This window comes from Hyperoodon ampullatus (genome assembly GCF_949752795.1).
Source record: "Hyperoodon ampullatus genome assembly, chromosome: 19".
Classification (NCBI taxonomy): Eukaryota; Metazoa; Chordata; class Mammalia; order Artiodactyla; family Ziphiidae; genus Hyperoodon; species Hyperoodon ampullatus.
In genome coordinates, this window is record NC_136932.1 from 8,973,720 (window position 1) to 9,000,933 (window position 27,214).

A 27,214-nucleotide genomic window follows, 5' to 3' on the forward strand; every position below is an offset into this window, starting at 1 on the left:
CCTTCGGCAAGTCACTTAACCACTCTGAGCCTCATTTTCCCCCTCTAAAAGGAGGAGATCAATACCTACCTTCCCTGGTCATTGTCAGGATGAATGAAAGAAGACCTCTGGAAGTATTTCTGTAATTGCCAGACATCAGAGATTGTTATTCGTCAAGGCAAGCGAGAGGCCACCGTAGGTCCTTGGAGGTGACAGCGTCAAGATTTTTTCCCCCTCTGCGGTTCCTGCTCCTTTCCCAGCGTGGATGCTGGCTTTAATCCTCCCGTTCCCCAGTACCCGCGCTTCTCCTTGACACCGCCTTGGTGGTCCCGAGATTTTCGCAGCCTGCCTTTTTCCTTGGGCGCCCCCATTCTAAAAGCATTGGGGATGCCGGCACAGGCGCAGAGTTGGTCCAGAGTGGACAGGTCGCGGGGGTCTCCGCTGGCCTGGATCTGCGCCCCCCGCCCTGCTTTGGGATTCTTATTTGCAGATGGTGCCCTCTGGTCTTCAGCTCGGTCCTGGGCTAAACAGAGGAGGGGAGAAACAAGGGGTGGGGGGCCTGGAAGGGGGTTCCCACCTTCTCCGGCGGGAACCCGAGAGGGGGACGCAGCCCTTGCGCCCCAACGCCGCACCGTCATGGGTCTCCAAGCCGCTCTCGTAAGTGGTGGCAGTCCTCGACTCCGATGATTGCCCCCTCCGTCCCCCAGGCCGTGACCCCCTTCACCCAGACCCCGCCAGTTCCCCGGCTCCGAGCGAGCGGGAGCCTGCGGTTCTAGGACCCCGAGGCGCGGCCGAGCGCGCCGCCGCCTCTGCCTCGCCTCGGTTGCTCCCGCTGCGGCAGGTGAAGCGGCGCCGGCCGCCCCCTCTGCGGCAGGTGAAGCGGGTCGGTAGCCCCCTCTCCGCCACGCCATGGCTGCGGCCGACCCCCGGCCGGCGCCCGGCGCCCTTCCCCTCCCTCCAGCCCGCCCCCCTGGGGCTGGGTGCGTAGCGGCGGCGGAGGCGAAATGCGGTTTGCGAGCACAGGGAGCGACAGCAGAAGTTAGAAGATCGCCGAGGGGGGAGCCCGTGCCGCAGCTTCCTGCCCCCGGCCCAGCCCTCTGGCCCCGGCGGCCTGCAGCCTGACTTCCTCCCCCCACCCCGCAGCTCGCCGCCCGGCTCCTCGGACGGGGCCGCCCCGATGGGACGCCGCGCCCCGGCCCTTGCGCGCCGCTGAGCCGAGCGCCCGCGTCGCCGAGCCCCGCCGCCGCCGAGAGCCGCTGCCCTCCTCGCCCCCCAGGCCGGGAGCCTCATCCGCCCTCCCCGGGAAAGCTGGATTTCCGAGGCTGGCGGCGCCTGGCCGACTGGGTGGGGACCACCATGGGCAACGCGGCCGGCAGCGCGGAGCAGCCCGCGAGCCCCGCAGCGCTGTCCCCCAAGCATCCCGCGGCGCCCAAGCAGCCGATGCCCGCGGCTGGAGAGCTGGAGGAGAGGTTTAACCGGGTCCTGGTGAGTGTGGCCCGCTGTGCGCGGGGCGCGGGCGGGGGGCGGCAGGGGCTCGCCACGCGTCCCCGCCCCCGGGGGCTCAGGTACCGCTTGGAGATCTCCGGCGGCTCGGTGGCGGCCCTTCCAGGGGGTGGGAGTGACAGTGGTTTCTTAAAGAGTGACTTAGCACTCTCCCCCCAGAAACTTTCTTCTGCAACCGTCCAGTCTCCCTCCCCAAGATACCCCCTCCCCGAGCGCTTCTGGGTCTAAAGGTCTAAACAAAAATGTCCTGTGAGGAAGTTGGGAGCGCAGCACGCGGGGAGGGGGTCCCGGAGCACCCCCTTCCCCACTGCACGCAGGCCCAGCCACAGGGTGCAAGAGCATCTACTTGTGTCTCAGGGTCAAAGACAGAAGGGGTTATATTTTAACCTCCTGGGAGCTGGAAACTGAGTAGAGGTGTTTGGTCCTGATCTGCTGGTGCCTGAGCTTCTGGGAGCTGGGTTGTCAGATCATGCAGTTGGGGGTGTCTGTGTTTCTCCCTCACTGCATGTCCAGGAGAGCTTGTCTGTAGGTCCTTATCCTGTGCATCCCCTCACACCCGCTGGAGGGATGAAGGTGAGGAAGGGCGGGGTCAGGATGGGTTGGTCACTCTGTCTTGGGGTGGAGCAGAAGTCTGGAAGCCCCTCTCCCTCACTGTCACCTGCTCCAGGGGATTGGGGGCCTTGGGGACTAGGCCACTGGGGAGGAAGCCATCAACTGAGCCTGGAGGCAGTTGGGATGGATTTGGTGGGTAGGGGCTCCAGAGCAAAGTCAGGGTTCTCTAAGACCTGGTAGAAGAAGGGAGGGGAAATGGCCACTCATTCTCACTTCCCTCTCCCTATCTCAAGCCTGTCCCAGGCTCCTTCTCTAACTAATTGCCTGGTGGCCTGTCTGCTGTCAGCTCCCTTGCCAGATCCTGGGTGACAGGCAAATAAGGCCGTGCTTTTCCCCAGAGGCACTTCCAAGTCCGAGCAGGCTAGCACTGCAGGTCTGAGGGTGGGGGCCCGAGGGAGACGCAGGCAGCAGAGCCACGCAGCCTGGTGGCCCTGTTGATTCTTCGTCTTCTCCACCTCCCTGACATCATTTCCCCTCCCCTGGCCTGCCGTGAGGCCCTACTTGCCAGATCCCCTGTGTGGCCCCTCCTCCCAGTTCCAGGAAGTCTTGTCTGCTGCCCCCTCCCAGGAGAAAGGCTGGGAGGGATTTGAAGGAGCTGTAGGGTGGGGCGGGGTCTGAGCTGTCCACGTGAAGGCACCTTGCTTGATTCGGGGAGAGGGAGGGACGCTGAGGGACACCGCACATCAGGCTAGTCCCCAAATACCCCACCTCTCCACCTGCTTCCCTTGTCCCAAACCCATGGCTTCACAAAGCTGAGCTGAGCGGAGCGAAGGGTGAGGGGGAAGAACGAGCTAGACGGGGGCCACCTGGGGAGCCCGAGTTGGTGGTGGATCCCTGGACCTTGGCCAGCCTGACTTTCCCCTTAAGTGTGTGTCTATGGATGGGGGGGATGGGCTCTCAGGGTGAGGTCCGGGTCCCGGTCATTTCTCTGTTACACACACCTAATGGGGAGGAGATGGGTGAATAATTCAGACCCCTGGAAATTCCAAAAGTCAAGTGGTGAGGTTCTGATGCCTGTGTAGGACTTGACTGCCATGCTTGCGTGTGTTTTGGCCTTAGCTCCGATTGGCTGAGTCTGACACTAAGTGCCACTGGGAGTCCCTGAGAACCAGGGCGTGGAGGGTGAAGGCCCAGAGAGGGGTCCGAAGGTGTCCTGGTGGAGAAAGCAGTGGTGGCTAGGTAGAAATCTAGGGCAGCAGCACTCACTGGGGTTCACCGCCCCCCTGCCCAAGGAACCCCAGTGTGTTTACACGTCCCCCTTCTTCCTGGGGACGGATCAGCCTGTCCCATGTCTTGTATGCACAGAAGGCACCCAACCCAAGGTCACTTGGCTAAGAACCTCGTTCCGCACTCCTCACCGTGCCCTGGGACTATACCCTTGGCCCCTGCCTGAGGCTGGTGGGGGGTGGGGAAGGTGGGGGGGGAATGCAGATTTGGCTAAAACTATAGTCCCAGTGATGGGGATTACAGGGAGTGCCTCCATCTGAGCACTGCCTCCTTGGCCAGAGCTGAGCCCTGTCCTCAATGAATGTCTAAAGAAGAGGGCTTCCCTGGTGGTGCAGTGGTTAAGAATCCGCCTGCCAGTGCTGGGGATATGGGTTTGAGCCCTGGTCCAGGAAGATCCCACATGCCGCTCAGCTAAGCCCGTGCGCCACAACTACTGAGCCTGCGCTCTAGAGCCCGCGAACCACAACTACTGAAGCCTGCGCGCCTAGAGCCCGTGCTCCGCAGCAAGAGAAGCCACCGCAGTGAGAAGCCCGAGCACCCCAATGAAATGGTAGCCCCCACTCGCCGCAACTAGAGAAAGCCCATGTGCATCAACGAAGACCCAACAGCCAAATAAATAAATATAAAATCCTTAAAAAAAAATTAATAAAAGGAGAAGAACCTCAGACGGTTGAGTGGTGGGCCTCCCACCCCCAGGGATCCCCCATTCTGGAAGGGGGAAGCACAGCCCTCCCCTTGGGATCTAGTCACATGGCCCCAGGGAACCTCTTCCTTTCACTGAAGCTCAGCACTTTCATCCCTGGTGGGGAGTAGGATCCTGAAATCTAAAACCACTCCTTGGCTTCTGGCTGTGGAACTCCTCTTGTGGGTTAGGGGTATCCCGACCGAGGCCCACTGCCAGACAGGAGACGAGGGTGCTGTTCTCCCTTTCTCCCTGGGCAGCCTTTTTCCCATGCAAGAGTGGGTGGTGCAAGCTACTTTTCTGAGGAAGCTCTGAGAGAGAGGGGTGCCCTTGCTTAAATGGTGGTGCGGAGGAAGAGCAGGTTGATCCAGGGTTTCCACCTTCTGCCTTAGCAACAGTGGAGGAGTGATGGCTGCCTGCCGCAACGGTGGGAAAACCTGGCCACCGAGCTCCATGCTCTCGCCTCTCCTACACCACGCTGAACGCTGGGTGTCTTCCAGCCTCTTCAGGCCTTCCCCTTCCGGGGTCAGGGTTTGGGGTGGCAGGGCACTCTTTCCAGGCCTGCCAGAAGTGCCAGGCTTACGGCCTGGCCTAGGACACCCCTGATGTGTCTGGGCAGGGAGGAGCCTGTAACGTAGGGGCAAAGGGATCAAGGGAAGGCGCCGTGATGTGCTTGAGGCCAAGTGATGCTGCCATTCAAGAGGAGAGGAATTGGGCTCCCCTGGTGGCGCAGTGGTTGAGAGTCCGCCTGCCGATGCAGGGGACACGGGTTCGTGCCCCAGTCCGGGAAGATCCCACATGCCGCGGAGCGGCTGGGCCCGTGAGCCATGGCCGCTGAGCCTGTGCGTCCGGAGCCTGTGCTCCGCAATGGGAGAGGCCACAACAGTGAGAGGCCTGCGTACCGCAAAAAAAAAAAAAAACCAAGAGGAGAGGAATTTACCTGATGGGGCCTGGCACCCTGGGGTGCCCTTAGCATGTGCCCAGGCTGGTGGGCACTTGTCCAGGCTGTGTGGGGAGGTCAGGGCAGTCCCCGACAGGGTGTGGATGCTGGGAGTCCTGCTTTTCGCTGGACTCCTTCCCTGCTGGGGCTGGGACTGGGGGTTAAAGGCAGAGGTGGGTGTCTCCATTCTGTAGGCTGTGACCGAGGCGCTGCCTCCTCAGGCAGCTCCCTCCTCTGGGGTGGGGCACATGAAGTTTGGCGCACGGAGCTGTGGGTCGCTTAGGCCCTGTGCCTCCCATCTCTGGGGTCTCACATGGAGGATCCCAATGGGGTTGTGGCCCTGTGTCAGAGGCTGGGCTGGGCAGAGGCCGTGGGGTGCCATTCCCAGCAGGCAGCGCTGGCACATGCTGCCCCTGGAAACACAGGGATGCGGTAGGCATGATTCACAGTGACATCTGGGACCAGTTGGCAAAGAGCTGGGGGAGATGGGCAGGAACAGGTGGGGCTGCTCTTGGGGCCACCTCTAAATTTTTCCTGGGAACATGGAGCCCTGGAAGGTGGCTCAGCCCTCCCTGCCTCTGAGAAGGGCAGGGGTCACTCACAGGAAACGCTGAGTAGCTTCCTGGGTTTTGGGGTCATGAAGTTTGGGAGTTGAGTTTTGTCTTTGCCACTTACTACCTGTGTGACCTTGAACAAATTACCCATCTTCTCCGAGCTTCAGTTTTCCTCCTGTGTAAAAAGATAATAAAAATAGTATATGCCAGGGACTTCCCTGGCAGTCCAGTGGTTAACACTCCACACTTCCAATGCAGGGGGCGTGGGTTCCTCCCTGGTTGGGGAGCTAAGATCCCGCAGGCCGTGCAGTGCAGCCCCCAAAAAGAAAAGGGTATATGCCAGCCTGCTAGGATTGTTGAGGAGATTAAACAGAGTGCTTAGCACAATGCCTGACACAGAACAAGTGCTCAGTAAACACTGTCCACTGTGAGGATGGGATGATGTTGAGGCTGATCTGGTCCTCTGCATCTTGGGGCCCTTCGAGGTGAAGGAGCCCAGACCCTGCCTCTTCCCTCCCCCCACCTCTGTTTCCAAGACCAACCAAGGGCGCCGTCTTTAGTCTTCAGCCGTCACAGGCCAGGCTGCCCGCCCTGCCATCACGCATGTCAGCCACAGAGGGGCCTAGATGAAAACTGCCTGGTGGCCGGAAACCACGAGAGGGAGGGCCCACCTCTCCTGGAGGGTGGGGCAGCGGTGGCACCAACGGTAGCTGTGTGCACATGGGGAGGGGTGGGGAGGCCTCCACTTCCCTCAGAGAGAGGGTGTGCTGGTGGTGGGGGGGTTCCCCAGTGAGTAAGAGCTCAGTGTGGGCAACAACAGGAAACGTAGGGTGCTGGGTGGCAGGAAATGGGGCCGGCTGTTCCTGGTTCCTCAGACAGGCGCGGGGGCCAGGCTGTCTGCAGAAGACCCCTGGGAGGCCAGGACCCATGTTTCTCATTGCTCTGAGCTCTCCTTCTTCCGAGGAAACTGAGTCATCTTACCAGCTTGCCAGCTAGGTCACCTTGGGCAAGCAGCTTAATGGCTCTGTGCCTCAGTTTCCCATTTGTGAAAAGGGGATTATAATAGTATCTACTTTGTAGGCTTGTCGTAGAGATTTAAATGAGTTAATAGATGGAAAGCCCTTAGCATGGCACCTAGCACGGATTGAATGTTTGGGGGAATATTAATTATTGTTGTTGTCGGTATTCTCCTACCAGCCTGGATTATAAGGGCAGTGCCTGCTGACCCGGCTCCTACCCTGCTTGCCCTTGTTTCTGCCATGGGGACCCTTCAACCCTGATGGGAGAAGCTGTTAGCTTTTTGGGGTTCTTAGCACCCTAGGGCTGGGTTACCCCACACCCTCCTCTAAGCCTGGGATTGCTTCTAAGAGCCCTAGAAAATCTATATACCAGAATTTTTAAAAGAGGATAACGTTGATTGTTTTTGGAGATGCCCTGAGAGCTCTAAAACCAAGCTTGAAGCCATGTAGAGGTGGGCAGGGGAGATGGATGGGGAAGTGGGGCCGGGGGACAGGGCTGTCTTCTGGATCCATCAGGCTGTGGAATGCCTGTGGGGCTGGTCTGAGATGGGCTGGTGCCTAAGTTCAAGGGCATCCTGGGGGTTGAAGGGCTGGGCTTCCTAGGGAGAGGGTGAGCGGGTGGGTTGGGACATAGTCTCAGCTCAAACTAAAAGTGAAACTGGAGGGTGTGCCTGTGTCCACGTGTAGCCGGAGCCCCTTCAGTCTCCAGGGACATCTGCCCACATGTCAGTGTTGGGATGGGGGGCGGCCTGCAAGGGACTGGCCTTGGGTGTGCAGGGCTGGAGGCCCTTCTGACACACAGAGAGGGGGCAGGGAAGGAGGGGAATGATCTCCACCCATTCTAATAGGAGGAGCGGGGGAAATAGCTCCTTCTCTTGGCCACACCCTGAGAGGTGAACCCCGTCTCCCTCTTCGGAAAGTGTGAGGGGCCGCAGCGTGTGGGAGCTGGAGGCTCAGTTCATTTCTGGCCAAGCCTTGGAGACAGGTCCGCTTCTCCGAATGTTTGCACCAACTTCTGTCCGCCACACAGCCCTCACCTTGGGGTCTTCAGTGGATTCCCCTGAGCCCCCCCCCAACCTGTGACATGCCTCTTCATAGTGGTATGTCCCTGAAGAGTATTATTACGTCAAAACACAGCTTCTAACCTAGCGGCAGGACAGGAATAAAGATGCAGACGTAGAGAATGGACTTGAGGACACGGGGAGGGGCAAGGGTAAGCTGGGGCAAAGTGAGAGAGTGGCATGGACATATATACACTACCAGATGTAAAATAGATAGCTCATGGGAAGCAGCTGCACAGCACAGGGAGATCAGCTCGGTGCTTTGTGTCCACCTAGAGGCGTGAGATAGGGAGGGTGGGAGGGAGATGCAAGAGGGAGGAGATATGGGGATATATGCATACGTATAGCTGATTCACTTTGTTATATAGCAGAAGCTAACACACCATTGTAAAGCAATTATACTCCAATAAAGATGTTAAAAAAACAAAAACAAACAAACAAAAAAACCCCACACAGCTTCTCACTGAAGTGTTCCCGGGAGCCCTGTGAGTCTGAGGCAGGAGGGAAGTGTGCCCATTTTATGGAGGAGGAAGTTGAGGCTCAAGGAGACAAAGAAGCAGTCAGGCTAGGTGGACCCAGAGCCTGGGTCCCCTGAATCCTGCTCGGGTTCCTCCACATCACAGCCGCCCCAACCCCTCCCCTCACAGGAGGTGGGTGTTCCCCCCCTCAACCCTCCACCCACACCTGGACTTCCCGGTCCTTCCCTGTCCCATCTGAGGGCCATCAGCCAACCTTCTGCTTGTCTCCCAGTCCCCAGCCCCACGGCGCTGCCTCCTTGCTAAGGGCCCCGAGTCTGGGGGTCTGTCACTGTTTCCAGCATGGCCTCACCCCACTCTGAGTGAGTGGCATTGCTGGTCCCTCTCCTGCTTCCTAGGGTACCCATCTCCTCTGTGGGCACAGCCGAGGAACAGCTGCTAATTAGCGCTCAGCACTGTCAGAGCTATTTCTGATTTCCGAGCCTAAATTTAGCCCGTCTGGCAGGCTGGCATGTAGACCCGGGTGCCTGACGAGGCCCAGGTGGGGAAGGGGCAAAGGGGTGCCCTGCCCTCCACCACTGCTGGGACAGGGGCGCTGGCCCAGCAGAGACCTCCCCCTCCCCAGTAATAACCGCGGGCTGAACTGGGGGAGTGGACCTGGGCGCTGGTTCTGGGTTGGCTCAGGGCTCAAAGTCAGCCCGGCTCCCCTCTTACTGGGTTCGTGACCTTGGGCAGGTGACTAAACTAATCTGTGCTGCACCTGTAGGATGGGACTAATAGCAGTGCCAATAGTGGTGGTGAGGGTGGAAGGCTGCCATCTGTGAGCAGGGCTGGTAAGGCTTCGGGCAAAGCTGGCACCACAGTTGTCAGAGTCATTATGATGATTAGTTGCTGTCTCTAGAAGTGCCACTGGGGCCATTCCTGGAGCCAGCAAGTCCCCAGGGTGGGTGAAGGCCCAGAAGGACCCATGTCAGGGAGCGGGCGATCTCCTCTCAGGCTCAGCTGCTGAGCCAACCCCCTCACGCCTCTGCGCCCTCCTCCCCCGCCACCACCTCCTCCCCGCTGCTGGCCGCGGGTCCAGTCTCCCTGGCGTCGCCTGCCTTCTCTCTCTGCTTCCTCCTCCCCCCTCAACCTTAGCCCTCACCCCCACCTCGGCCCTGCCCCACCCTGGGTCTCTGTGGGGTGGGGATGGATCTGGAGGGACCAGGGAGAAAGAGAGACAGAGACAGAGAACGGCCCCAGGGAGGCCTCCTCCCTGGCCAGGTACATCCTTCTCTGGGCTCCAGGGCCCCTTCCTGGGCAGTCCCTCCCATGGGGCAGGAGCTGTCCTGGCTGTTGGCAGGTTGGGGGAGGGCAGCAGATGAGACCGCAGGCGGTTTCCTCAATCTGGGCTCACTTTCGCAACGGGGCAGAGGAATGACGTATCGCCATGCCCAGCCGGCCCAGGGGAGAGGGCCTGGTGGATGGGCAGTTTCACCTCTCAAGTGGGGCCCCGGCCGGAAAGCTTGGGCAACCGGGGCAGAGGGTACCAAGCTTCCTGTTGTCTGGGGCCGACCGAAGGCAGTGATTTTCGGGGTGAGGTCTGGCCAGAGCCCCCGAATTAGGCCTAGCGCCCGGGAGAGGAAGCTGGCCGAGAAGTCTTGGGTGGGTGTGGCCCCTTCTCTGCTCCAGCTGTGGCCACCTCTCAGGGCCATGTGACTGTGGATGTGTAGTCTGAGCCATCAGAACTAGTGACAGGGGCCTCTTCTACCCTGGGCTGGGGCTCCCTGGGGCTCCCACATCCCCAGTACGGACTAAGCTCCTTGAGGGCCAGAACTGTCTTTTGGAGCCTGACATATAGTAGACCCTCAATAAACCTGGGGTTTACTGAATGGGGGTGAACTGGCATCATCTGCTGGTTCTTTTAGGTAGACACGCCAAGTCCTGGGGGTCCAGGGAGCTCCTAGTGCTGGCGGCACCTGGTGATTCCATAGCACCAGGTGGGACACTAAGCCTGTCCTGTGGGGAGAAGTTTGGCAGGCACATTGTACCCTTGTCATCTGTGGCTGGGGGAGGAGGACCCAGGCAGAGCAGTGCTGACCTTTCTTAGCTCTTGAGGGGAGTCCCAGCCTGGGCCACCAGCACCACAGACCCAGCGTGCTGGCTGCTCTCCCTGGTTCCTGTAACTGGGTGACCCTCCCCTGGAATCCACCTGGGCCCTGCAGCCACCGTGCACCGGCTTGGAGCTCCCTGCCCATCTGACCTCATCTCCCTCAGTCTGTCCCGAAGTGACCAAGTGGGAGGGGGCTGGAGAGGGACGGGGGCTGCTGGCTGCTGTCCTTGCAGAGGCTTTGTGGTGTTTGTGAGACACTGGTGCCCTGGGCTGGGACCACATACACGTGTTGTTTGGTGGCATGTGGGAATGGGGCACAGTCCACGCCTGGCCACACTTGGGCCTGGCCAGAGATGGGTCCCTGTTAGCTTCCCATGCAAATGGGAGAAGAGATGGTACCCCCTTATCACATGTGGGGAAACGAGCCCAGAGGTGCCTGAGGTCCCAGGAAGTTAAGCTGCGAACCCACGCTCCTGCCTCCATGCCAGTTGTGCCGGGGGGGGGGGCGCGATTTAGAGGTGACAGAGCCCAGGCCCTGGAGTCAGGAAGACTTGGATTCAAATCCCAGTGTCACTTTCCAGCTGTTGGGCCTTCGGAAAGGTGCTCCATCTCTGGGCCTCGGTGTTCTCGTTGGCTAATTCTACTTATTTCCAGGAGTGAGGTGGTGACGGGACTCATATGAATCACAGGCCTACTAGGGAGTTGGCCTCTAGTGGGTTCCCTGAAAATGCCCGTGCTCCTCTGCCCATGGTGTTAGGGCCCCAGACTCCGCATCTTCATCTTGTCGTCTTCCTCCCCAGAACTGCATGAACTTGCCCCCGGACAAGGCCCAGCTGCTGAGCCAGTATGACAACGAGAAGAAGTGGGAGCTCATCTGTGACCAGGTGGGCGCAGGCCCATTCCGTCATCGGGGTGCCCTGCCCTGGCCAGGCCGGGGCTGGCAGGAGAGGGGACACTGCCACGCTGCCGCAGGGCCAAGACCCTGCCCAGAGGCCAGCGTAGCATCTGGGGAGGGTGCTGAGGGCATATGCAGGACTCTGGAATCCCCCTCTCTTGGGCCCGGGCCTCCCCAGGGACCTTATGAGTCACGAGCAGGGCTGGGTCTGCCCTCTGAAGAGCCGGCAGGGGCTGGTCCAGGGTACTGGCCAGTGCAGCTGGGGCCGTGTCCCCATCCCGCTTGCTGAGCTTCCCGGGGCAGCCCCTGTCCACCCTCCAGCTCTGGGCTGGGGAAGAGAGGGAGCTGCCCTAGGGCTGGGTATCTTCATTCCACCCCATGGGAGGCGAGGAGGAGGGTCAGGCATTCCTGTCCTCCTTTGACCTTGGATCCAGAGGAGCTGCAGTCAACCAAGCAGTTCCCCAAGTCAGCCAGCTCCCAAGTGGCAGAGCAGGGACTGGAGGCCCCGTCTCCCGGTTCTCAGCCGCCGCCTGGACTTGCCACCTTCGTGGCTCTCTCGGCTGCCCCAGCCCCTTCAGCTGTGGGGCTGCTGTCCGTGGTAGCAGGGAGGACCCCTGCTGTGGCAGGGCGGGGCCTGGCTGCCACAGTGATTCAGAGAAGGAGGGAGGTGGGCCTGTGGCCCCGGAGGCTGGGGGTGGGGATTTGGGGAGCAGGGAGCCTCTCCTGGGAGCCGGGTCTGGGCCTTCGGCTTCTGCTAATGGACCAGGATGGGATGAGCTGGCAGGGCAGGAGTCTGGGGGGTGAGGGCAGGGCTATGGGGAGAGGGTGGGGAGCTGCCTCCGGAGGCTTTGGGGCTGGGGTAGGGGTCCCTGCCCCTTGGCCTGGCATCTCAGGTTGGGCTCACAGAGGCCTGGGAGAAGTGGGAGGTTGAGGGGGGGTGGCTGGGCATATCTGAGGGGTCTGGACTGGGAAGGGTGGGAGCTCCTTTGGGTGGAGGGCCTCTAGTGGGGCCCCTGCCTCTTGTGTGAGTGGCTCCTGGAGCCCTGGATGGGGTGGGGGAGTTAAGGATTGTTTTGTTGAGCACAGGTCACGTGCTCGCGTGTGCGCACGCGCGCGCACACACACAGGTGAATGGGACGACTGGGGCGGAGCCCTGTGGGAGGGGCCCCCATCCTGCTAGGAGCTGGGCTCTTCATAAGGCCTTCCAGAGTGTTCTTCCTCCTGGTACTCCCACTTCTGGGCTGGGATGTGGCCCAGTGAGGGCACAGGGCTGGGAGGGTGCCACTCACTGGCCTGCCTGAGTCTCCCCCTCCAGGGTGGGGTGTATAGTAGGACTGACCCCTCCACACTCCATCCAGGCTGTTCTAGGCCTGTGGCCATAGACAAAGGGACGGCCTGGCCGGGGACTGGGGTCTTTTCAAGTGGCAGGCGGAATGTTTGGGTTTATGCCTTTGGTATTCAGGGGGGTCTTAAGGCAGCCTGGGACCTTGGGTCAGAGCTGAGAAAGGGACTCTGGGACAAGGGCTGGCCATTTGCCTCGGGGTGGCCCTGGCTGGTCCCTTGTACATCCTATTCCATCTCCGCAGGAGCGGTTTCAAGTCAAGAACCCCCCTGAAGCCTATATCCAGAAGCTGAAGAGCTACCTGGAAATCGGTGGGGTCAGCCGAAAGGTAGCAGCAGATTGGATGTCCAACTTAGGGGTATTTGTCTCCCCCTTTTTCTCTGTCCCTTTCCCCCTGCACTTTCCAAGCTCTGGGCAGCTGGAGTAACTGTGTGTATAGACTTTTCTGCAGGCTTGTGTGGGTACATGGACGAGTGTGTGTGGGTATTCACAGGGGACTGAGAGTGCCCTGGGTGTGCACTTTCACGGGTTCCTCTGCAGCTCCTATCTGTACTCAGATGTGTACACTTGTGTGTACTTGTGTAGCGTGTGTGCACACTGTGTGCCCAGGCATGGATGTGCGTGTGTGTATTATGTACTTCCTTTTGTGTCCACATATGGATGTATGTGTATCCTTGAGTCTTTGTATAGGGGTGTGTGTGTGTACCCCATATGTCTGTGTGTGGATATGTGAGTGTCTTATGTCTGTGTACCCACTGTACTTGTGTATGGATATGCACGTGTGTGTGTACCCAGGGTGTTCATGTTTGAATGTGTGTGTACCCTTTGTCCTCATATACGGGTGTGTGTGTGTGCGCGTGTGCGTTTTATGTCTGTGTCTAGAGACGTGTGTGCCTCTTTCGTGTCTGTGCGTGGCCGTGGTGCGCACCCTGTGTGTCCGTATAGGGGGGCGTATGTGTGGCCTGAGTATGCTTATTCCGCTGGGCAGGTGTGTGGAGGTGGTGGAGACAGCTGAGTGTCAAAGGCCAGCTGTCGGTGTGGGCAGGCACTGTGGGATGAGGCCTGGGCTCCACCCACCAGACTCCCCTGTTCTTGGCTCCCAGTTTAAGAGGAGAGTCCAGGAGTCCACCCAAGTGCTCCGGGAGTTGGAGACCTCCCTGAGGACTAATCACATTGGGTGAGCAAGGGCTCAGATTTCCCTGGGGAGGTCGGGGGAGGGGGAGAGCTCTGCCAGCAGGCAGCCCCTGGATTCCCCTTGTTATCCCCCCATCCCCCGAACAGGCTGTGCCTATGGGGCCCCTCCAGGCTGGGTGTCCTCCCTTGCCCACCCTCTGCCTGCCCCTTGAGGCATGGCTGGGCCGTGGGTCCTGCCCGAGGCCTCTGGCATCATCCCCTGGCGTCACTGGGTCTTCCGAGGCCAGGACTGGTTGCTGTCTTCCTGGGAAAGGGCAGCCCAGGGGCCCTGGCTATGCCCGTTCTGTGCCAACGCTGGGCAGGACCTCCTTCCTGGGCGGCACTCAGGGAGCCCTGTGCCCTGCAGGTGGGTGCAGGAGTTCCTCAACGAGGAGAACCGTGGCCTGGACGTGCTGCTCGAGTACCTGGCCTTCGTGCAGTGCTCTGTCACGTAAGCCTGGCCCTGCCCTGGTGCCCACCCCTGAGTCCGTGCCTTCCTGCACCTCGCCCACTCCTCAGGCCGCTTCCAGGCAACTTAGCCTGGGTCCACCCTGGAGCCCTGCAGTTGGCTTGAGCAAGGCCCCTTCCTGATGGCCTGCCATGGACGGGGAGGGAGGTGGCCTGCGGTGGCCAGCTGGGACCTGCTAGGCCCAGCACAGTGCCAAGAACACAGACTTCTCCTCCCGCCCCCAGTCTCTCCTGCAGATCTGTCTCTCCCTGGGTTCCCCCACCCCCTCTGAAGTGCCCTGCAGTGTTGGCCTCCATCCCCAGTCTAACCCCCGCAGATACTACATGGAGAGCACAGACAATGGGGCCCCGGGCTCCGAGAAGAGCAAGCCGCTGGAGCAGTCGGTGGAAGACCTCAGCAAGGGCCCGCCCTCATCCCTGCAGCCGCAGCCCAGGAGCCGCCACCTGACCATCAAGTATGTGGGCCCCCTGGCAGGGTGGCAGGTGGCGGGGTGAATGGAGAATTCACCCCTGGATGGCTGTACCCAGCCTGCTCCACCAGGGCCCTGGGGGTGGGGGGAGGGGTAGCCTGGCATCGGGGATCAGAGTAAGGGCCTCACCCAGGGCTCGGGAGATGTGTGTTAAGAAGCCTCTGGGGTGCACCTGGAGGCTGGAACCTCAGTGGGGTCTGAGGTAAGGGGGGGTTTCGGGGTCGGTGGGACCCCTTTTGTATCATCTAACCCCTTGTTTTCTCCCGTGCGGACTCCAGATGCCCCCCTTCTCCCCGGTACGTAGCCGCCTAGGGGCAGGTGCATGCCTGGTCAGCTTCCAGGGTGGTGGTGGGGTTGGGTGAGGTGTTCAACTCAGGTGACACCCCTGGATTCAGCTGCTTCGGATACGTCAGCCCACTCTAACTTATGACATCCTGCTGGGAGGTGGGGAGGGGGAAGGAGATGGCCCTGGAGCCTCATGTGGACCCCAGGTACCTTCCTTCCCACTCTGGGTCTAGGAAACCAACTTCATCTTAAGCTCCGAACTCTCACAATATATTTCTTTGTTCATTCATTCATTCAACAAACTTTTTTTTTAGCTTTTACTATGTACCAGGCAAGGTGGTAGATTCTCAGGTGACAGATTACCCTGCCCGTGGGAGCCTTCCATCTAGTAGGAGACAGTGTGTGACAGGTTGTCATGGAAGTATGACTGGGAACTCTGAGTAGGGAGGTGGCCACTGCCTGGGGCATCAGGAAGGCTTTCCCAGAAGAGATGACACTGGAACTGTGTCTTGCAGATGGATACAGGCTTTAGAAGCCGTGGTGGGAACAGGGAAGGGCATTCCAGGGAGAAGGAACAGCACAAGCAAAGACTCAGAGGCACGTTTGAGCAATGCCGGGAAAAGGGAGATGTGGCGGGAAGAGCGAGGAGTGGGGCCTCCCAGTACTGACTGGCGGTTCTGCGACAATGGAGAAAATCATGTTTCTTTTAGCAAAGCATCAGCAAAACCATTCATAGAGCACTTACTCTGTGCCAGGTACTGTTCTAAGCTCATTTCATAGTCCCAACAACCCTATCAGGAAGGTACTGTTATCACCATTCCTATTTTACAAAAGAGGAAACTGAGGCCCGGGGAGATTAAGTAACATGCATGCCTAGTTATCAGTGAGCTGGGATTTGACCCACGGCAGTCTGAATTGTCCAGATGCAAGGTAAACTCACGTGGCTGTGAGCGCCACCTTGTGGAGAGCATTTTCATGGCCGTTCACAAGCTTTGGCGGTCTTTTCCCTCTATAAGCTCTCCATCCCCACAATACAGCATCTTTTTTTTTTTTTTTTTTTTTTTTTTTTTTTTTTGCGGTAGGCGGGCCTCTCACTGTTGTGGCCTCTCCCGTTGCGGAGCACAGGCTCCGGACGCACAGGCTCAGCGGCCATGGCTCACGGGCCTAGCCACTCGGCGGCATGTGGGATCCTCCCGGACCGGGGCACGAACCCGTGTCCCCTGCATCGGCAGGCAGACTCTCAACCACTGCACCACCAGGGAAGCCCCAGCAACTCTTCTTAATACCAAGTCGCTGTTAGGGGGTCTTTGCTTCCCTGACCCCCGCCTCTTCACCTCCCCCTCGGAAATGCCAGGCCCCAGGCCTAAGAACTGAGGAAGACTTCCGGCCCTCAGCTGGCCTCTTTGGTTGGGTGGACGGGAAGCAGAAGATTCCAGATGTGCCCCCTCTTACTCCAGTGGCCATCTGAGTGGTGGGGGGAATAGGAAGCTGGGTTTGGGACTCTGACCCCTGCTTCCTCCTCCCCACCTGCCCAGGCTGACCCCGGCCCATAGCAGGAAGGCCCTGAGGAATTCCCGCATCATCAGCCAGAAGGATGACGTCCACATCTGCATCATGTGTCTCCGTGCCATCATGAACTACCAGGTTGGTCAATGGGCCCGGGGCATTGACACTGACTGTCCTCCCTGGGGGCTGCCTAAGCTGCTGAGGTTCTGGGACCAACTGTCCCCCACCCTGTCCGCACTGGAGAACCTGGGGATCTGGGCTGTTAGTTCAGCGTCTTGAGACTGATGAGTCTTGAGGGGAAGCCCAGATTTCTGCCCCTTCCTGGTCTGGTCCCCTGGAATACCCTGGACATGGCTGGGAGCATGGATATGCCTCACGTGGGGACTTAGGCACCCCACTAAGAAAGGCTGCACACCAGGGAGAGCAGCCTCTGGGTTATTTCATTTGGAGGGGTGATTGGTGAAGCCAGTCCTCCCTCACTCAGCTGGCCTTAAAGGACTCACTTTGTCCAAGGTACTGAGTCTTGACACTGGCTTTTGCGCAAAGGTATTTATTTATTTATTACTATTTTTTAATTAATTAATTAATTAATTATTGGCTGCGTTGGGTCTTTGTTGCTGCGCGCGGGCTTTCTCTAGTTGTGGCGAGCAGGGCTACTCTTCGTCGCAGTGCGTGGACTTCTCACTGTGGTGGTTTCTCTTGTTGCGGAGCACGGGTTCTAGGTGCGCGGGCTTCAGTAGTTGTGGCGCGCGGGCTCAGTAGTTGTGGCTTGTGGGCTCTAGAGCTCAGGCTCAGTAGCTGTGGCGCACGGGCTTAGTTGCTCCGCGGCATGTGGGATCTTCCCGGACCAAGGATCACACCCGTGTCCCCTGCATTGGCAGGCGGATTCTTAACCACTGCGCCACCAGGGAAGTCCCAGACAAAGGTATTTAAAAAGAGGGACCAGGCTTTGGCTGCCATCCAAGAGGTCGTGGTTGGATATAAAGAACTTCCTGGGAATTCCCTGGTGGTCCAGTGGTTAGGACTCCACGCTCTCACTACCGGGGCCCTGGGTTCGCGCAGCCAAAAATAAATAAATAAGTAAAAGAACCCTGGGGGGTCTGCCTGGAGGAGCTGACCTCTCCTTTCTCCCCAGTCTGGCTTCAGCCTCGTCATGAACCACCCAGCCTGTGTCAATGAGATTGCTCTGAGCCTCAACAACAAGAACCCTAGGTGATTTCCAGGCCCCTAACCTTTCTCCATGTCTAGATTCTCCTCCTACTTCACCCCTTGCCTACTCTGCCCCCTCAGTTCTCAGGACCACTACCCAGGCTCATTCCCACCCCATCAGCTCCCCTGTCCTCCCCCCTAGCCAGGCCCACATCCACCTTTGCTGCGGGGCCTGCCTGTTTGCAAGGGACAGCCTGCCTCTTCTCTCCCCAGAACCAAGGCTCTGGTGCTGGAGCTGCTGGCGGCAGTGTGCCTGGTTCGGGGAGGACACGATATCATCCTTTCCGCCTTTGACAACTTCAAGGAGGTACTGGAGCCCCCACCCAAACATGTACTTGCCCTCCAGTGTTGCTTGGCGCCCTGTTGCTGGCAATTGTGGCTTCTGCTGGGGGCAGCTAGGGATGCTGGGTGGGTATTTGGAGAGTTTCCTCATCTGAAGGGAAGGTACAGGGTCACGCAGGGGCACTGCCTGGGGCAACAGGGACAACTATGGGGATCTGTTGAACCTCTGCCCAAACTGGCCTTGATCCATACATCTCGGAGTTGCTGACTCTGGTTAACAGGCTCGCAAGAAGTAACTGCATTAGAATATGATGTATAAGGCAGCATGCATTCCTTTAATGAATATTTATCAAGGGCCTACTATGTGTCAGGCACAGAGTAGGCACTTGGGATACATTAATGAACAAAAGAAACAAAGAAGGCAGTAGAAGACAGATAATCAGCGATATAATAAATAAGCGATATAATAAATAAGCAAATTACACGGTCTATGAAGAAATCGTAAATGCTCTGGGGAAAAAAGTCAGGGAAGCTGTCAGGGGAGGGGAACTGGTTGCCGGGTGGTTAGGAAGCCTCATTGAGAAGGTAAGATTTGAGCAAAGTTGTGAGGGAAGTGAGGGATTGATGTGGTGGCTGTCTTGAGTAAGAGCACATCAGGCAGGTGGAACAGCAGGTGCAGAGGCCCTGAGGTAGGAATGTGCCAGGAGGCCAGTGTGGCCAGAATGGGTCAGCGTTGGGGAGGGCTGTGACGGATCAAGAGGGAATTGAGGTTTTGAGCAGAAGAGTGACATGGCCCGACACAGATTTAAGTTGAGAGGCACTCACAGAGGCATAAAGGGGGCAGCTGGAAGATAGATTAGGAGGTGTGTCACTGGGACCTCAGTGACAGCCATTCCTCCTACCCAGGTATGTGGGGAGCAGCACCGCTTTGAAAAGCTGATGGAATATTTCCGGAATGAGGACAGCAACATTGACTTCATGGTGAGCTCAGGAGCCCAGCCTGGGCCAGGTCACCCTTGGGTGCCAGGAGCAGTCAGGAGCCTGGGTATCTGGGATCTGGGCTCAGCTCCTGCAGATATGTGGACTGAGTGGTTGGTGGGGGAGGGGCGGATGTCAGTGAGGGGGAGGCTGGGAGGAGGGGATGTGGGAGAAATATGGGTGGGACAAAGCTGGATTAGTGGGGTGAGAAATGTGGCAAGGGTGGGGGACTTGGGGTTAAATGGGGGGGGGTGGAAGTCACTGAGAACCCCCCACCAAGAGGATCATAGACCTGCTCACTGCCCCGCCTCCCAGGTGGCCTGCATGCAATTCATCAACATTGTGGTACATTCAGTGGAGAACATGAACTTCCGTGTCTTCCTGCAATATGAGTTCACCCACCTGGGCCTGGACCTGTACTTGGAGGTGAGCCCTGCACTCCCCCCCAGACTTAATCACTTGCTTGCTGCAGAGTATGGCTCAGTGGTTGGCACAGGTGCTGGGGTCAGGCAGACCTGGGTTCAAGGTTCAAATCCTGACTCTGCCACTTCCTAGCTCTTGTGACCTTAGATAGGTCTCTTCTCTCTAAGCCTCACTTTTCCCATCTGTAAGATAGGAGAATCATAGAAATAATAAAGACTGTAAATGTATAGAGTGGTGCCTGCCGCCAAACAGGCACTCAGACCATGGAGCTGTTGTTGCAGGTGCTAGAACAGGCTCTAGGTGGCCCTCGGTCTGGCTCTGGGAGCACCAGACTCAGAGAGGCACAAAATGGGGAGCACGGAGATATTGGGCCAAAGCAGGAGCTGGCTCATGCTGTATGGGTCTGGGTCATGGGGGAGTTCCTTGCTCCGGGGAAGATGGGCACAGGGCTTGGTACTTCGTGGCTCAGCCTGAGCAGAGAAGTTGTAGCTTTCTTCTGATTTCTTTGTGAGGCGTCCCAGAGGAGCAGGGCCTTTGGGATTGGATTTTTGAAAGCCAGGATCAACAAAAGGTGAAAAGCAGGCTAGGGTGTTATGTCCATTCAATGGAATATTATTCAGCCACGAAAAGGAGCAAAGTAGTGAAACATGGTAGAACGTGGATGGGCCTTGAAAAGCTACACATTATGCTATTATGCTCAGTGAAAGAAGCCAGACACAAAGGCCACATATTGTATGATTCCTTTATACGAAATGTCCGGAATAGGTAAGTCCATAGAGACAGAAAGATTGGTGGTTGCCAGGGGCTGGGAGAGGAGAGGATGGGGAGTGACTGCTTACAGGTACAGGGTTTCTTTTTGGGGTGATGAAAATGTTCTGAAATTAGATAGTGGTGATGGTTTGCACAACCTTGTGAATATACTAAAAACTACTGAATTGTATGCTTTAAAATAGTGAATTTTATGGTATATGAATTATATCTCAATACAAAATAAAGAAACAAAAGTGGGCTAGGGCTCAGGCCCCTTTGTCTGGGCTCTGGTGGTGATGGGGGGTACTGGAAAGACCCCTCACACCAGGCCTCAACCTGAACCTTCCATCTGGGGACAGAGGCTTCGGCTCACGGAGAGTGACAAGCTGCAGGTGCAGATTCAGGCCTACTTGGACAACGTTTTTGATGTGGGCGCGCTGCTGGAGGACACTGAGACCAAGAATGCTGTGCTGGAGCACGTAGAGGAGCTGCAGGAGCAGGTGGCCCTGGTGAGAGCTGCTCCTGAACTTGGCCCGGCACAGAGTAGGCCCACAGAGCCCCACACAGATATCAGGCACTGGTTCTAGGTGTGAGCTGGGGGCCCCTGAGTTTCACCTGAATCCTTTGGGTGCCTTTCTGAATGAATGAATTGTTCATTGAGCTCCTCCACTGGGCTGGACCTCTGAGGAAGGCAGGTCTCCTCCTCTACAGGTGCTTGGACCCCAGGCCCTGGTTTGGGTGGAATTGGGTGCCTGGGGCCCCTGCCAGCTCAGTCTCCACTCCAGCTCCCTCCCTCATCAGTGGTGCCTTGGTTTCCCCTCCTGAGAGCACTTCAGTGCTCTCAGGACCTCACCTACTTGGGTTCAAGTGCCAGGCTCGGCTGACCCGCGGCACCCCAGGGCTAAGCACGCCCGGAAGCCTCCCCTAGCCCTCCAGGCAGGCATGCCTGGTGCCGCCCCCTCGGTGCCCATGCCAATGCCCGGCTGCGGGTGGGAGCTCACCATGTGCTGGTGCCACAGCTGACAGAGCGGCTTCGGGATGCGGAGAACGAATCCATGACCAATATCGCAGAACTGGAAAAGCAGCTAAGCCAGGCCCGAAAGGAGTTGGAGACACTGCGGGTGAGGTTGGGGGGACGGGGGGTTGGGGGGTGGGTGGGCCGGGCCAGGGGTGGGACGGACTCCCAAGAACAGACCATTTGGGGCTTCTAGGCTTGACACCTCCCTCCACCCCGGCAAGAAAATGGGGGCTCTGTGCCAGGCTTGCCGGTGGTTACTAACCCCCTACCGGGGGCTCGCAGGAGCGCTTCAGCGAATCGACCCCCATGGGCACCTCCAGACGTCCCTCTGAGCCTGAGAAAGTGCCTGCCCCTGCCCCGGCGCGGCCCTCAGCGCTAGAGCTGAAGGTGGAGGAGCTGGAGGAAAAGGGGTTGATCCGTATCCTGAGGGGGCCCGGGGATGCCGTCTCCATCGAGATCCTCCCGGTCGCTGTGGCAACTCCTAGCGGCAGCGATGCCCCGACTCCGAGGGTGCCCACCGGCTCCCCCAGCCCAGGTATGCAGGGGCTTCAAGCCGGGTGGGGTAGGAATGGCGGAACCGGGACCTGCATGAGGAGCCTGGGGACATCTCAGGTGGGGAGAGGTGGGAGGCGTAGGTTTGGATTGTGGGCGTGGCTCAGGCAGGTGAGGGTGGGTCGCAGTGAGCCCAGTGCGCATGTGTAGGGCGGAGGGGCGGAGACACGACCCCTCAACCTAAGAAATTGACACGCCCTTCTCCCCGCCCCCTCCCCGCTTCTCGCTGGGCTCAGAACTCCCACCTGCAGCAGAGCCGGTTCCCGGAGCAGCAACCCCACCGCCGCCGCCGCCGCCGCCGCCCCCACTACCTGGTCTCCCCTCCCAGCAGGAAGCCACGCCCCTGGAGCCCCCACTGGCCCCGCCCCTCCCAGGCAGTCCGGAGCCCCCGCCCCCGCCGCCGCCGCTGCCGGGAGACCAGCAGCCCCCACCCCCGCCGCCACCGCTGCCTCCCGGCGCTGAAGGGCCGGTGCCTCCACCGCCCCCACCGCCTCCGGCAGGTGCCTCTGCTGCCCTTGGAGGGCCTGGCTCAGAGATGGGCCCGGGTGAGTAGACTGCCCAGGGCATGGGGACGAGGCGAGGGTGCGGTGGGGGGTACTCTGGCTTCAGTCTCCTCCAGGACCCTCTGTCTGTGGACCTCCTACTGCCTCCAGCCTGCTCTGTCTGTCCTTACGTTCCTTCCAGCCATGGCACCTACTACTGCCCCAGTGACCACTCCCTCTCTGTCCCAGGAATGAAGGCCAAGAAACCCATCCAGACCAAGTTCAGAATGCCACTCTTAAACTGGGTGGCCCTGAAACCCGATCAGATCACAGGCACTGTCTTCACTGAGCTCAATGACGAGAAGGTGCTGCAGGTGAGTGGTCCTGCCTTGCTGCCAGTGTGGGCACCAGAGGAGGGGGGGACCTGCCTGGATCATGCTGGGCACTGGGGGTGGTCACCTCCTCTACCCCATTTTATGGAGGACATGGAGGCCCAAGACTGGGGGCTAAGCCAAACTGGACTGGTGCATCTCGTAGGCAGTGTGTCCTGACTCCCTTGGAGGCTTTCCCTCCATCCCTGCAGAGGGGCTCATCCCTCCCCTAAGTCTGGCCTCTCTCCTCCTTTCAGGCCCCTCTCCCACCACCTTCCCACAGACAGCCAGGGCCTCAGCCCTTCTAATTACACTTTCAGTTTTCCAAAAGGGTTGTGTTCTGTTGCCTCCAGGCCATTGCTCATGCTGTTCCTCTGCCTGGAATGCCCTTCCCTTTCCTCTTTTTAACTCTGGCCGATTTGGCTCTTCCTTCAGCTGAAGCGGCTTGGAGTCTGGGTCCCCTGGATGGGGTGCTGTTCCTGCCCTTCCTTAGTGCTCCATGTGCTCTCCCTGTATCCCCCATCAAGGTGCATGGTCAGGCTGGGTACTGGTTTGTTTCTCTGCTGGTGGCCTGGTCAGGGCTGGATAGGTGGCTCTAGCACCAAGCACGGCGCACAGCCAGGAACGCACCAGCCCCCGGCCCCGCCCAGCCCCACCTCCTCTTTCTACACCCTCAGGAGCTGGACATGAGTGACTTTGAGCAGCAGTTCAAAACTAAGTCCCAAGGCCCCAGCGTAGACCTTAGTGCCCTCAAGAGTAAGGCAGCCCAGAAGGCCCCCAGCAAAGCCACGCTCATCGAGGCCAACCGGGCCAAGAACCTGGCCATCACCCTGCGCAAGGGCAACCTGGGGGCGGACCGCATCTGCCAGGCCATCGAGACGTGAGTACCTCTGCCCCATGCTTATAGGCAGCGCAGCCCCTCTGCTAGGTCGGGGTTGTTAGGCAGATAGTAAAAGAGCCCCAACTACGGAACAGAGTCCATCAAGTTTCATACCAATGCTGGTCGGAGAGTAGGGCAGGGAACTGTGTTCCCATTTTCAGGTTAAGAAAACTGAGGTCATACTGTGAGTCCATGCCCGGATGGAGATGTTCCTTTTGCCTTCTTGCCTCCTTACACTCAGGCCCAGGCATTTACAGCTTGGACGCCGCCACTGATGTATGATTGGGACTCTGGGCTTCCTAGCTCCCAGCTTCCCTTGACTGTTATCTCTTATTCTCTGAAGCTGTTGGCAATAGCAAATAGTTAAGTTCATTTATTCAATCAAGTAATGGGGTAGGAGTGGTCCTGCTCTCAAGAACTGGTGAGTGTGGAGTGATACCAGCCCCTCCCCTCACAGGTACGACCTACAGACCCTTGGCCTGGACTTCCTGGAGTTGCTGACCCGCTTCCTGCCCACAGAGTATGAACATAGCCTCATCGCCCGTTTCGAGCGGGAGCAGCGACCCATAGAGGAGCTGTCAGAGGAGGACCGTTTCATGCTGCGCTTCAGCCGCATCCCCCGCCTGCCCGAGCGCATGAACACACTCACGTTCCTGGGAAACTTCCCAGACACTGCCCAGCTGCTCATGCCGGTGTGCGCGGGCTGGCAGGGCGATGCGGCCTGGGCTGGGACTGGGGAGGAGGCAGCTTGCAGCCTGGTCTCCAAGAGGGCATCTGGGAGTACTTGAGCCTCCTATGGGCTTCCCCGAACTCCCGCCCCAACTTACCATGCCTCCCCCATCCCACCCCCAGCAACTGAATGCCATCATTGCAGCCTCAATGTCCATCAAGTCCTCGGACAAACTCCGCCAGATCCTGGAGGTGAGAGCCTAGGGCAAGGGTCTAGGAGGCGGGGCCCACCCATGATACCTTGCCTGTTCTGGGCTGTGTGAGAGGGAGACCCAGGCCCTGCCCTGAGTCCCTGGGATGCAACAACGATAAGGTTCCCGCTTCTAACGTCCAGGCTCAGAAGGGCAAAGCTAAGGTGGGGATGGGGGCCATGTTACAACAGCGCACCTCATACCCTTCCTGAGGGTTCATTAGCAGAGCATCGTGTTGTCGGGGAACCAATAGATATGGCTGTGAGGGAGGCGGTGACCCCACAGCCTTGGAGGAGGTGTTGGCAGCACAGTTTTGGGTAAGGATAGCAGGTGACAAAATTGGGTGTGCCATGGTGTTGGCTGTGCACATGTGTCAGACACGCATATACATGCGTCGTGGACCTGAGGCATCCACGCAGGAGTTCGGTAGGCCCTGAGTGCAGGGCTTGCTCTTTACCACCTTTTCTTCTTGTGCAATTTATACTTTAGGGGGTTTCCTCAGCCCCAGCACCTGGCTGAGCTCCCCTCGCCACCCCCACCCCGCCTCTTGCAGATCGTCCTGGCTTTCGGCAACTACATGAACAGCAGCAAGCGTGGAGCAGCCTATGGCTTCCGGCTCCAGAGTCTGGATGCGGTGAGGGGGGGCATGGGGTCCCCTGGCCCGGGGGCTGGGGGATGGCTGGTGGCCTGGGGCTTACAGCAGGTCTTCACTGCAGCTGCTGGAGATGAAGTCGACTGACCGCAAGCAGACACTGCTGCACTACCTGGTGAAGGTCATTGCTGAGAAGTACCCACAGCTCACAGGTTTCCACAGCGACCTGCACTTTCTGGACAAGGCAGGCTCAGGTATGGGTGGGGGGAGGGGCGCAGCCCTGGGGACGGATACAGGTTGGGAGAAAGCAACAGGACCACAGGAGGTAACTGGACGGGGATGCTGCCTCTCTGATTCCCTGCTTCTCTACTGGCCCACCTCCCACTCAGTGTCCCTGGACAGTGTGCTGGCCGACGTGCGCTCCCTGCAGCGAGGCCTGGAGTTGACCCAGCGGGAGTTTGTACGGCAGGATGACTGCGCGGTGCTCAAGGAGTTCCTGAGGGCCAACTCGCCCATCATGGATAAGCTGCTGGCAGACAGCAAGACGGCTCAGGTGGGCTGGGGCTGACCCGGCCCGGGAGGTGGGGAAGCTGGGGTGGGAGTGAAGGACTACCTAGGTGGGGTTGTGTAGCCAAGGCCTGGAGCGCTGTGACCACAGCAGGGATGCCTTGGGGGGATGGGGCAGGAGGGAGCAGCCATCTGCCTGGAGGAGGAGAGATGAAGTGGCCAGTGTCTTAAGGGGGTACAGAGCAGTGGTCAGGCTCCGAGGGGTCTGTGCTGGTGGGGCTGACAGGCTGTGCCCGCAGGAAGCCTACGAGTCTGTGGTGGAGTACTTCGGAGAGAACCCCAAGACCACGTCCCCCTCCATCTTCTTTTCCTTCTTCAGTCGCTTCATCAAAGCCTATAAGGTGTGTGTGTTTGGTGGGCAGGCTGGGACCCCTGCAGGGCATTGCAGCCTCTCCACGTGGGCAGTGGGAGTGGTAGGGGTTATTTCTGCTGGGGGGTGGAATAAGGGAAGGGAGGACTCCCCTTACGCAGACCCGCCTTGGCCCCTCAGAAAGCCGAGCAGGAGGTGGAACAGTGGAAGAAAGCAGCAGCTGCCCAGGAGGCAGACACCGACACCCCGGTGAAAGGGGAGGTCCCAGCACCCAAGGTAGGCGGCTGCCCCTGAGCTTGGTACTAGGATCCAATGATGCTTGGTATCCTCACCCCAAAGATCTGGCCCTCCTGCACACCCTTATTTTTATGGACTGACCCTGCCCAAGGCCAGGATGCCCCAGTAGCCTGGGGGTGGAAATGGGTTCCTTTTCCTCAAGCCAGCTCCTCTTACCGTGGGGGACCAGGCAGATGGTCTAGGGTTTAGTGGCACAGGGGGGAAGGGGACCCTGGAGTTGGAGCTATATACCCTCGCCCTCCCCCCCAGTCCCCACCCAAGATCCGGCGGCAACAGATGGACCTCATCTCTGAGCTGAAACGGAAGCAGCAGAAGGAGCCACTCATCTATGAGAGTGACCGTGATGGGGCCATTGAAGATATCATCACAGGTGAGGACTTGGTGGGGCCTGTCCCGTCCTTGGTCTGGCCTATGCTGTCCTCCATCCGCCGCCCAACCCTGGGGGTCTGGCTGCCTCACTGCCTCTTTGCTACTTTTCTGTCTTTTTTTCCTTTTCCCTTTCTCTCCCCTCCTCCCTTTCCAACCCTCAGTGCTCAAGACGGTGCCCTTCACTGCTCGCACCGGCAAGAGGACGTCCAGGCTCCTCTGTGAGGCCAGCCTGGGAGAGGAGATCCCCCTCTAGCCCCCAGGTACCCAGCGGCCTGGCCTCTGATCCCAGTGGCTGCCCACAGCCCTGGGGGCCCTTGGGGGGACTGAGTCATGCTGCCTTCCCCTGGACCGTGCATGGCTGGGCTGTGTTGGAGGGAGGTCTGATAAACAAACAGGCTCCTTCCCACGTGCAGACAACCTGTGTCCCTAGAGGGGTGAGGCCTGTGCCCTGGAGTGGTGTCCCAACCCTGGGCAGACTCCGAAAAGGTAAATGTCTCTCCTCTCCGCCTCCAGGTCTGCGGAACCAGCCCTACATCCGCGCAGACACAGGTCGTCGCAGCGCTCGTCGGCGCCCCCCCGGACCCCCCCTTCAGGTCACCTCCGACCTCTCGCTGTAGCCACTATTTCTGCAGATGGACTGGGAGGCTGCGGGGGGGCAGGGAGGGTGGCAAGCCAGGACTCAAGGAAGGTGGTCCTCAGCTCTGCTGGGCGGGGCAGTCTCCTCCGCCGAGGTCCCCGACCATTCGCCCACCTCAGATAGGCGGTTGCACCCTCATCTGGCCACTGGGGGCAGCATCTCTGGCCCCTCCCCACAAATGCTGCTTGCAGCACCCCTCTTCCCCCAGTAGCCATACTTAGCCTCAGCCGGAGCCTGGCCTGTAACTTATAAAGTGCAACCTCGCGCCCCCTCCACCCCCCACCCCGCCCCAA

The 27,214-nt window shown here is 59.1% G+C and overlaps 1 protein-coding gene across 1 annotated transcript; it reads left to right on the forward strand.

Moving 5' to 3' along the window:
* Positions 1 to 1,335: 1,335 nt before the first annotated feature.
* FMNL1 (formin like 1) lies at positions 1,336 to 27,214 on the forward strand (the record flags this gene model as incomplete). The annotated part of the gene is given in 28 exon segments (XM_079726141.1): positions 1,336 to 1,464; positions 10,946 to 11,029; positions 12,627 to 12,710; positions 13,486 to 13,559; positions 13,923 to 14,006; positions 14,341 to 14,478; positions 14,772 to 14,794; positions 14,797 to 14,851; positions 16,314 to 16,422; positions 17,420 to 17,496; positions 17,707 to 17,800; positions 18,682 to 18,756; positions 19,069 to 19,179; positions 20,286 to 20,435; positions 20,946 to 21,047; positions 21,227 to 21,479; positions 21,748 to 22,041; positions 22,228 to 22,352; positions 23,027 to 23,229; positions 23,687 to 23,921; positions 24,082 to 24,150; positions 24,703 to 24,783; positions 24,866 to 24,995; positions 25,131 to 25,294; positions 25,548 to 25,649; positions 25,799 to 25,894; positions 26,165 to 26,285; positions 26,798 to 27,214. Coding segments are annotated over 28 exon segments (3,366 nt in total). The 3' UTR covers positions 26,902 to 27,214.